Source organism: Carlito syrichta, unplaced genomic scaffold (genome assembly GCF_000164805.1).
Source record: "Carlito syrichta isolate Samal-C Ts95f unplaced genomic scaffold, Tarsius_syrichta-2.0.1 Scaffold167402, whole genome shotgun sequence".
Classification (NCBI taxonomy): domain Eukaryota; kingdom Metazoa; phylum Chordata; class Mammalia; order Primates; family Tarsiidae; genus Carlito; species Carlito syrichta.
Window position 1 is genome coordinate 151,642 of NW_007111498.1, and position 12,103 is coordinate 163,744.

A 12,103-nucleotide genomic window follows, 5' to 3' on the forward strand; every position below is an offset into this window, starting at 1 on the left:
CGAGCAACGCTGGGCGGGGCCTCCCCTCTCGTTTTCACCTGTTGCTCGGCGACTCCTCCGGAAATTGCCGAGCCCTGCGAGATGTCAATGACCACATCCCGAGCACAGAGCCGTGATGAGGCAGACAGGATCTCAGTCTGTAGGGCAGGGCATTCAGCCAAGTGTCTCCTCACACTGTGAGTGGTGAATTGGAAAGAAAGGTCACACAGCGTGGCAGGATCAAGGCGGGTGAGGGAAACCTCCTTCAGTATGCTAGGAAGGAAAGAGCCAAAGGATGGAAGTTCAAGGTATTTGGGTAATTTTTAGTGTGATGATGAAAAGTTCCCATCTGTTGGCTTCTCTGTCCCTTGTAGTGGTCCAATGGGTGAGGAGGCTGGAGAAGTTTAGGAAGACAAATGGTAATTTTGAATACAGTAAGCCCCCACAGATGGACGAATTCTGTTGGGAAAGCACGTTCGTAGGCCCCATGTGTTCTTGGTCCAACAAAGTTGGCCTAGACGCCCAACTAAGGCACGTATGTACCAGTACCTCACTGCTGCTTTTACACTTACTTCCAGACATCCTGGAATTGAAGTAAAGATACTGTACTTTCTACAGTACTGTACGGTAAAGTGCACAAAAGCACAACCACTTGTTCGGAATGAGCGCATGTGTCCATGTACATCAGACATACGAGCTAACTTATGTGATTGGACCTAGAAACACACATTCACATCTTTGAAAGTTCGCAACTTGAAGGTTTGTATATAGGAGACTCGCTGTCCACAGGCAAGGGAATTGTCTAAGCAAACAATAATATATACTCCACAAGACAGAGAGGTTTGTTTCCTCCCAGGTGTGTCCCAAGTGCCTAGAACACTGCCTGGCACAAAATAATTACTAAAGAATCGAGTACATTATTTTCATGCGGCATTAGGACTGCCTATTAGTTGTAGATGATGAATTAATGGTGGCATCAATAACTTGTGTGATTTTATCCAAAAGAAATCAACTTGTTTGTAGAAGGCAGGTCTAGTAAAGGTAGAGAATTGGATCTTCCCAAGAAGGAACCATAAAAGGAGATTGGGGTAGTCCATTTGGAGTAGGGCTGTATGAATGTGTGGTTAATTATGCACTATGAAGTCTTCCTTGGAGAGGAAGGAAATGAAGACAAAAGGCATGAAGAAAGCTTAAAGTGGCTTGTAGTTTCTAAATTGGTTGAAGAATTGGCCTACTGAGAGCATAAACAAGAAGGATAAAGGATGGAATATCAGGCCATATTTTTTCAAGAGGCAGATGTATTCCTGGTAGTTCTAGGGTATGGCAGTAACAACTGGAATGAAGCTTAAAGGGGAAGACAGTGAGAGATCAGGTTATTGGATGGTTCATCCACCTGGATGTTGAGGCCTCGACTGATTTCTGTCACCTCAGTCTCCCAGCCCTGAGTCCTGTCCCACTTGTCCCCCTTTCAAAGCCTGCACAGAATCAACATTCTTCCTGCAGCTCTAAGCTTTGGTCAATGGCATCACCATGAGCAAGAAGGCAGAAATGGGGCGGTCAGAGAGAACTGTAGTGAATTTCTGTTTTGCTTGTGTGTTTACTTTGTCACCCAGTATTCACTCACCTTCTGGAAACAGTCCCTCTACTGCTCTTTGGGAACTAACCTCACGCTTAGTTTCAGTCCGTGTGCAAGTAGAGTTGTTTTTCTAACTCTCAATTATTTTGAGGAGGGTATGAAACTCAGATCTGGCCAAAAGAGATCATTCTATGTTTTGGGCAACAAGGACTGGGTAGGAATGGGCATGGCCCCCCAGTTGAAGGCAATTAAGTACAATGGGGCTTTTGAAGGTTCTGATGGGAGAGGCAACCCATGTTTAACTGCACATGAAGCTTGGCGAACGTAGCGGTGAACTTGCCAGATGCAGAGTCTTACATGAAGCCAACCCAGAATATGGAACGAAGAAATGGATAGAAAAATGAATCCTGATGACATTGAGCCTGCTACCTGAGGCCAGTATTACTCAAAGACTATCTGTACCTAATTTTGCCCCTCCTCTAAATCTGAGTATTGGCTGTGGTATGTCAGTTGGCTCTAAGGAACCCTTTCACTTTGCCATTCATTGCTTTTACCTTCACATCAACTTTCTCTTTATATTTGAATGCTGCACCTCTTTGATATTCTTTTTTTTTTTTTTTCGATATTCCAACCTTTTTGACATTTTTTTTCACCAGCTGCCACTTCACTCAGGCTATTAGACAACTTTGGCCTTGATGACAGGGATATGGATGAGGATGAGGATCCATTTGGCACCTATGGCCCCTTTGTCTTCACTGAACTGAGTGGGGCATCCGGGAGCCTTGTGTTAAGAAATTTTCTGAGAAGGCTCCAATGACCTACTATCTGTATTCACACTCTTTTTTGTTTTTGTTTTGTTTTTTGAGTTGGAGTCTCACTCTGTTGCCCAGACTGGAGCGCAGTGGCCACTTCTGGCCACCGCAGCCTCGACCTGCTGGGCTCCGGTGATCCTTCCGCCTCAGCCTTCCAAGTAGCTGGAACTACAGGCGCGTGCTACCATGCCCAGCTGATTTTTTTTTTTATTATTGTAGAGATGAGGTCTTGTCAAGATGCCCAGGCGGGTCTCGAACCCGTGGGCTCAGGCAATCCACTCACCTCGGCCTCCCAAAGTGCTGGGATTACAGGCTGAGCCACCAAACCCGGCCTGTATTCACACTCTTGTGTAACTAACTATCCTCCCTTTAAATTTGGAATGCACATAGCAATTTGCTTCTAGCCAATAGAATAAAGAAAAGATGATGTCTGTGATGCTGTGTATGCAGGGCAGAGAAGTCTGTCTGTCACCCCCAAGTGTCTGGACATTCTTTGTTAGTTTATGGTCAGTATCCGAGGGTAACTGTGTCAGGACCTCCTGTCCTTCTGTGTTCACAGTTGAGGTGACAGGGAGAGGACAGTCCAGACTGGGAACTGAATTTGTCCTTCCTAACTCAGCAAAGCTGGAGAACTTCCCTCAAGGAGCTTAAAAGTCACAGCTTTGGAAACCACGCTAGAAATATAACCGGCAGACAAAGGAGAGTCAAGTTGCAGGAGAGGTCACGTTCTGGCTTCTATTAACATATAGAATATTATGGATTTAAGAACCCTGAGGGGCAGGCCCCACTTCTGACTTGCCCTATGGGCTCCTAGCACCTGATGAGTTTGGGAATTTAGAAAGGAAACTCCACAGTGTTATCTTGCAATAGACCCCATGTACCAGTGGTGTCAAATTTTTCTTTTCTGCATTGGCATGAGAACTCCCAGGAGGCAATGTGTTGTTAGCCAGCCACGAATGACACACCTATAGGCATCCTATTTGAATTAATTTGCCAAGCATTCCTGCTCAGATGTATTGTAAGAATGGTTTTCATTTGATGTAGGTCTAAGCTCCTCCTTAATATCCTTAGTAATTCATCCCCTGTGTCATTCCTTGAGTGACCCAACCAGTCACTTTTTGATCAGAGGCAACCCCAGACCATTCAGCAGGTAGAATTTTGAGACTGTCGGTGGGTTGTCTAATGAACATTTCCCTAGGATATGCCAAGATTTCTTGCCATGTCCTTCCTTAGGTGAAATTTTGGTGGATCCCACTCATGAAAACTTCCTGGGAGACTCAATTCTGTCTTCCTTGGATCTTTGCTACTGTGGCTCTGAAGCTCAGAGGGTTGTGAGAGGGTCTGTCTGTAATTATTCAACAACATTTCTGTTGATTTGCACAGAGATCCTGGATTCCTACAAGTATGAAGGCACCAGCATGGGACTGGCTTCTTTGCTACATGAAGCTCTAGTTTCTTCTGGGGTTCACTGCTGAGATGAAAATGCCCAGGAAACACGAACACTGGAACATAGGCCTAGGAGGACTGGCTGGTCAATGAAGGATTGGGAGCTGGAAGACAAAAGGCTTCAAGAGATTTTTGGAGCAAAAGTACTAAACCCCAAGTCTTGCTTTTTCTGCAACACATGCCTTCCCAAATGTTGATTTTCGTTTGAGAAGTGAGAGTCAACCTCATTCTGGAGTCTCTGCAAAGATGTCCCATAGGCATTAATCTGGGGTTGAGAAGATGATGGTGGGATAGGGGATGAGGATTGGCAGTGAGCCTGTGGGTGGATCTGGGTGGGAGGTAGAAATGGGGCTGGGGAAGAAAGGGATGGGGATATACATGGCTGAGGGGAAGAGGGTTGGACTTAAGAAGTGGTGGAGATTCCTGATCCTGCGTTTGGACTGCAGGAGCATTAGAGATTTCATTGAATAAAACAAACCAAGACTGTAGTGGGGAACTCCTTCTAGAGACCAGAGAAAGAATCCCCCAGAAGAGCTGATTGTATTTATTTTGTAAGTTTCCATCCAAAGTCTTGACATATAGGGCCTGCTGACAAATGCGTAACTGTTTTGGTGTGCCATTGGTGTTCCAACCAGATTGGGTGGGTGTATCATCCTGTTGTCATCCACAGGTGACTACAATGGATTATCTGAAGATGTCAGTTGGCAATCGAACGCCATATATTTTGAAAATGACCCCTCCTTTTTGTCTTTCTTCTCCAAAATCTGGAAACCATTGTCTTTTTTGTTTGTCACTTCTGTATATTAAGTTCAAAAAAAAGAAAGACTACTGGCCTCCACGTGCTTGATATCAGAGTCTCCCCAAAGACAGGTCTGTGGTCAATGGAGAGAAACATGCTCCTGCTGAAAATTAGGATGTGGTATCCTGAGGATGAACATGTTTCTGGTGTGAGCCTGCCACCATGAGAATTCTGAAATTGAATGGTCAGTGCCTCTGATTGTGGGGACATAAGTGGAAGACACATGAGGGCTTTCTGGAGAGGACTTTTCTGACACAGACTTCATTAAGATGGGACTCAATTTAGATTGAGTCATAGTGCAGTCTGGCAGTGGTGAAGCAGATGAAGCTAGTGGTATGTGATGAATAGCATGTGAATCGGGTGACTTGTCTGAGAAACATCTGGTTGTGGGTTGAGATCTTGGGAAAATGGAGATCTTGGGAAAATGGAGTAGACGGTTTTCATAAACAAAGTAGCCTCTGATTGAAGATCGGGATATTCTCTCTGAGTGCAGTCGGAGAGGGGGAAGGTCAAATGGTTGGAGTAGGGATGATCCAGGGGGACTTTAGAATCCAAGGGAGGAATAGACCCTGGTGGCAGAGAATCACTCAGTGGTGGGGGTGACAGTAAATCAATTGAGAAGGTCATTAGGTTAGGTGAGAGAATTCGGGGCTTACCACAAAGGAATCTGAGTACCCAGGAAGTCAAAGCATTTATGCAGTTGGGAGACAGTCCCTCCTCCATGTCTCAGATGGTTTCCTATTGAACAACACCTTTTGCCTAGGACCATTATTCCTTCACACCCATACAGAGCAGAGACTCTGAGAAGTGTCTCAAGTCTGATTGCTTTTGAGAGCAAATCCTCTGAGGGCTCTGTTTTCTCAGGGAGACGGTATCTAGCAACTGACATTCTCAGAACTCATGGACCTGAGACCCCATGGAAGGAAGAGGATTTGTCATCCTTGGAGACCTCAGTTCGAATAGGCTGAAACCTGCCTTGAAATGTTACGCTTTCCCTTTTCCCCTTGGCTCTGTCCTGATGCTGAGAACAAAAAGAAGGGCATGAGAGGCTGGAACTCACTTCTCTTATTCGTCTCTCTAGGAAGCTCAGACATTTATTATCCAACAATAATATGACTTTCCATTTTAATTAATAGAAAACGTGATCCTTTTATTAATTTTTATAGGTGATAAAATATTTCTAGCTTTTTCTTCTTTGAAAATTCAAAAGAAGATTTTGTCTGTGAGATCCACACGATGCTCTCAGTTAGCAGTCCTCTGCTCAAGGAGGGCACAGAATCAGAGGCCCACACTCAGGTGTGTGCTACCTCAGAGGACCCTGTATCCTGGCAACAGAGCTCGGGGCTCCAGCCACTGCTCAGAGGCGCTTGACATTGTTCTCCTGATCAGCCCAACCTAAAAGGAGGCTTTATTGAGTGACACCTGATGTGATTGTGTCAGTATAGACTGATATCACTGGGTTTGAGATTTTATGCTGGAACCCTCCACCACACATAGCCTGTGAGCTTCTGGTGGAAACCTTAGTCTCCCTGAACTCCCGGTTCTGCCCAACGTCTTCTTCCAGAAAAGTGATATTCTATCTTTTCCTCAGACTTTTTATCTCAGGCTTCTCTCTAAGCCAGCTACACTTATTTAGAAGTATGACAAGAGGACCAGGAATACGAATTATTATCTGAGGGGAGACTTTTTCCAGTTTGGACATTTAAAGAGCTTGGACGTCACCACCCCATCTTCAGATGAAGCAAAACAGTTGAACGAACTGAAAATGATTTTTCCTGGAGTCATCAGAGAATTTTGGTCACAAAGCCAACCATCCCCCAAAATCTTCAGAAAAAGATAAATGAAGAGAATCATAGTCACGATCAACTTACCAGGAGCAGAAGCCACCGGAGCCATAAACTGATAGGAACACTTAAGTGGACATTTGAAAAATTGCTAGAGAATGTGCAAGAGTCAAAATGAGAGGGAGAAAATTCCCGGGGCCACAGTCGTAGGGGTCCCCCATCCACATTTTTATGAGTTTTACTGCTAGAAATCCCAGCGAAGGGCCATGAGGAAACTCTCATGTTTCTAGCAAGAAGAGGTTAGAGGTAACCATTTTGAAATACACCCTGTGTGGTTTTTTGGTTTTGTTTTGTTTTAATAGAAGCCCACTCAGCAGGGGGAAAGACTATCAAAACTTTGTCCCACGTGGGGAAGGGAGGTTACCCAACTCCAACCCCCTTTTGCCTTTCTGTCACACCCAAGAGGTGACAAGACTTAGAAACACTTGTGAACATTACATCCCAGAAACACAGGCCCACTAAAAAATAGATATTTGATTTTAGCACCTTCTTTATACCTTAGCACCACATTAACAGTGTTCTAGTATAGTAACAGAGGACGATAACTTATAGAGTTGCAAGGTATAAACTATATTTAAATATATAGAGGAACAAAAGTATCCCACATCTTTAAAATATAAATAAATAAAATAACTATGGACTTCTCATTATAAACAATGTGAGAAAGAAGAGAGGTAAAATAAAGAAGAATATTTAAAATATTTTAAATATTGATAGAACCAAAAACCCCCACCAAACTAGAATTCTATAACCAACAAAATTATTCTGCAAAAGTAAAGAAAAAATAAAAAATTTCTCTGACAAAAATACTGATAAAAAAAAAAACAACAGGGAATTTATCACCAGCAGATGTGCCCTGCAATAAATGTTGAATGGATTAAAAAATAAGATTCAAAACCGGGCTCGGTGGCTCAGCCTGTAATCCCGCACCTTTGGGAGGCTGAGGTGAGTAGATTGCCTGAGCCCGCGGGTTCAAGACCCGCCTGGGCAGCGAGAGCTCATCTCTACAATAAATCAAAAAATCAGCTGGGCGTGGTAGCGCGTGCCTGTAATTCCAGCTATTTGGAAGGCTGAGGGGGAAGGATGGCCGGAGCCCAGCAGATCGAGGCTGCGGTGGCCAGGAGCGGCCACTGCACTCCAGTCTGGACAACAGAGTGAGACTCCAACTTAAAAAAAAAAAAAGGATCCAACTATATGCTGCCTGCAAGATAGTCCCCTTAGCTTTAAGGACATGCTAGACTGAAAAATAAAAGGATGGGGAAAGATATTTCATGTATGTGGTAGCCAGAAGAGAACAGGGATGGCTATGCTAATATCAGACAAAATAGAATTTATGTTCAACCAAGGAAATGAAATCAGTACCTCAAAGAGATATCTTTACCTCCATGTTCACTGCAGAACTAGTCATGATAGCCAAAACGTAGAAACAGTATGAAGAGATAAAGAAATTGTAAGATACGTATTGGCCTTTAGAAAGAAGATCCTGTCATTTGTGACAACATGGATGAACCTGGAGAACTTTATGCTAAGTCAAATAAATCAGACACAGAAGAAAAATGCTACGTGATCTCACTTATATGTAGAATCTTGAAAAATGTGGAATACATAAAATCAGAGAGAAGAACCGTTATTAGCAGGGGTGAGGGGGAAGGAGAGTGGGAAGGAAATGGAGAAAATGTAGGTACAAAGTCACAGTTATATAAGATGAATAAGTCTAGAAATCTAATAATATACAGCTAGAGTACTATAGTCAAGAATATTATATACCAGAATTTTGCTAAAATAGTATGTTTTAGATACACTTACCATAACAAAGGCAACTATGTGAGACAATGGCTGCTTAATTGACTTGACTGCAGTAACCATTTCACTAAGTACATAAAAACATCATTTTACACCTTAAATATAAACAATTTATTTAGAAATAAAATATCACCTAAATCAAAAATAATTTTTTTGTTTAAAACCACAGAAGGCAAAAAAAGGGAGGGAAGAAAAAAGAACAGATGCAATGAGTATTCAAAACTTAACTCAAAATGGATCAAAGACTTAAATGTGAAACCTCAAATAATAAGAATTTTAGAAAAAACTTAGGGAACTATCTCCTGGACATTAGAGTTGTAACTAAATTCATAGCCAAGTCCTCAAAAGTCAATGCAGAAAAAAACTAAAATTAACAGGTGGGACTGTATCAAACTAAAAGTTTTTGCATAGCAAAAGATACCATCAAGAGATAAAAGAGACAATCCACCGAATAGGAAAAATATTTGCAAGCTACACATCTGATAAAGCCCTATCAGATAAAATTGACAAGAATATAGCAAACTACCCTATTAAAACATAAATTGACAAGAATATAACAAATAAATTGACAAGAATATAACAAAATACCCTATTAAAACATAGACAAATGACGGGAACAGATATTTCTCAAACGAAGACATTTAAGCAGCCAACAAGCATATGAAAAAATGCTCAGCTTCACTAACCATCAGAGAAATGTATATAAAACTGACAGGTGTCGGATGGCTACCATTAAAAAGTCAAAAACAATAGGTCTTGGTGAGACCATGGAGAAAAGGAAATACTTCCCCACTGTCGATGGGAATGTAAACTAGTTCAGCCTTTTTGGAAGGCAGAGTGGCATCTTCTCAAAGAACTATCACTGAGCTGCCATATGATCCAGCAATCCCACTTCTGGGTATACACTAAGAGGAACATAAATGGCATTACCAAAAAGACACCCGCACCCTTATGTTCATTGCGGCACTATTCACAATAGCAAAAGCATGGAACCAACCCAGATGCCCATCAAAAGTGAACAGGATAAAGAAAATGTGGCACACATACTTGGTGGAATACTACACAGACATAAAGAGCAAAATAATGTCCTTTGCAGCAACCTGGATGCAGCTGAAGACCCTCATTCTAAGTGAACGGTCACAGAAACAAAATGAATACTGCCTACTCATAAATAAGGCCTAGACCCTGAACCCATGAGCACAAAGATGGGAACAACTGATGCTGGCACTGCTAATGCAGGAGAGAGGGAGGGGGAATAAGAGACACACAACTACCCATTGAGTACCAAGTCCACTACTGGGGGAGAGAGGGCTCACCAGAAGCCCAATCCTCACTTGCACACAATTCATTTAAGTAGCAAATCTTTGCATGTACTCCACAACTCTAAAATGCAAAAAAATAAAAAATAAAGGAAGAACAGATGCAATGAATAGTAAGCATTTGCAAAAATTATAGATAATCCAGCTATATAAAAAACTCACTTTAAATGTGAATGGCCTAAATTCACCAATTAAAAGACAAACTGTTGGAGTGGGTTAAAAAAACACCCAGTTATATGTTGTCTATAAGATACCCATTCTAAATATTAAGGCACAGATGGGGATTAAAAAATGGGGAAATATTAAGGCACAGATGGGGATTAAAAAATGGGGAAAAAAGTGTACCATGCTAAAACTAGTCAGAAGAAAACAGGGTGGCTACATTAACTTAAGACAAAGCAGACTACAGCACGAGGAAAGCATCGGGAATAAGAGAGAATTAATAACTAAAGAGTCAATACTCCAAGAAGCTGTAACCATCCCCAATGTGTTTGCATTTAACAATAGAGTGACAAAGTATATCAGGCAAAAACTGGTAGAACTTCAAAAAGAAATATATGAATTCACTCTTATTTTTGGAGACTTTAACATGTCTCTATCAGTAATGGACACATCTAGCAGACAGAATATCAGTAAGGATACAGCTGACATTAATCAATGTCATCTAATTGACACATATCAAATACTTCATGCAACAACAGCAGAATTATACATTCTGTGCAATCTACATGGAATGATAGCCAAACAGATCACATTCTGGGCCATAAAGAGCTGGAAAATTTCAAAATACTGGGAGATTAAACAACACACTATTAACACATGGGTCAAAAAAAAGGGTCAAGAGAAATTTTTAAGTATTTTAAACTAATTAAAATGAAAATACAACTTGTCAAAATTTGTGGGATGCAGCAAAAGCAATACTTACAGGGAAATGTATAGTATTATTAGAAAAGAAGAAAGTTCTAAAACCTTTGAGTAGCTTTGGTTTACCTACCTGATTACCGTCTCTCTGTTTCCAAAATATTGGGAAACATAGATTCCTCTGTAGGTACCACAGAGACAGAAGGAGGAGTCCCACCCCACTCAGGAAGGCAAAGATGGGAATTCCTAGGAAGTCAGGCTGGACCTCAGTCATGATGTAATAAGACGTTTCAGACAAAGGCGGTCCTTATCCTCAGAAACTGAGCCCTGAGTGCACATTCTAGACAAGAGTTCTAGACCTACATCCTACCAGTTCCTTTCACTATGCCATGTATTTACTTTAGTGAAATTTTCTATTTATTCCACCTGGTACCTAGTTACTACTGAGACCCTTTTACTGCTTGGTAATCTCCCTTTGGACCCCACATAATCTTTGAAAGTCTGAAGTGCCCAGGGATTTACACCCTCAAAATCTACTCTTCCCAACTGCAGCTTCTCCACATACACAATGATTTTTTTACTGTACAAAACCAGAGATATACTCAGGGACAGCTCGCTCCCTTTATATTTCCTCAAAAGGTTTCATGTTTACTAAAAACCATTAGAGAGCAGAGTAGACTGTGTGATAAAGAGGGAGACAAGAGCATGACATAACCATGACCTACAACTTGAAAGTCTTTTAGTAATTCTCTTTCCCCAAATCCCTTTAGGAGTTTCCACCCCAAAGGTTCTTAGATCTTTTCCCCTGGACCCACACTGTGTTCCCTCCACACTCTCTTTTTTCTACCAAATCCCTTCTCTTCTTCCCAACATTTTAAAATTCTATTTTATAGAGCAATTGTGCTGAACAACAGCCCACACAGTCAAACCCACCCTGGTTTGTGCAAGATAACTTCTAATGAGAAAATTGAAATTATATTTAGCAATGCCTTCTGTTTTGAATCACACCTATTGTTACTCTTCCATGAAAGGTTTTCTGATATTTTTCCCCATCTACTTTCTAACTTTTCATGAAAATTTTTATTGGCTCTTCTATGCTTTCTTAAATAATGTCATTCTTGTTGATGACGCATATATATTGTTTTGTCTCCCATGTTAGCCAGTTATGACCCTTAAAGCATCCTTATTGAGATTATAGGCTTATAGGTTAAGCCTCAAGTCATTGTCTTACACTACTTGCCTACATTTCCTCACTGAGTCTGGTGAATCTGCCATGGCCTCAGACAACCGATCCTTTCCATTTCCATCTGATGATGCTTTATCAGTAATGACAGCTCCTATCTCTGCATGGTTTCTGCATCCAGTTTCTCCATTGTACCAAAAGGTACAATGCTTCAGTCCTGCCTCTTCTCATCTACCCTTCCTTGAGGTTTCTCTGTTCAAATATGTCTTTTATCTAGTCTTACATCTCTGGTATTTATTGTTATTTTGTATGTTTATTTCCTTGTTTAAAACAAATCTGGTCCTAACAGCCTCTGAAGAACGCAGAACTTACGAATGTAAAACATCCTTTAAAGTCAGAGCAAGATAAGTTTCACCAAAAACTTTCCATGTAAGAAGGGATTATAAAAATGGCACATTGAATACATTCTTCAAAAATGGCC

The 12,103-nt window shown here is 41.4% G+C and overlaps 1 protein-coding gene across 1 annotated transcript in view; it reads right to left on the bottom strand.

Moving 5' to 3' along the window:
* Positions 1 to 38: 38 nt before the first annotated feature.
* SPATA31D1 (SPATA31 subfamily D member 1) overlaps positions 39 to 12,103 on the bottom strand; it is a gene marked incomplete at its 3' end in the record, with an annotated part of 23,037 nt that continues 10,972 nt past the window's right edge. Inside the window, 2 exon segments of the mRNA XM_021709142.1 lie at positions 39 to 252; positions 529 to 695. Of these exon segments, the coding sequence (XP_021564817.1) occupies positions 39 to 252; positions 529 to 695 (381 nt within the window).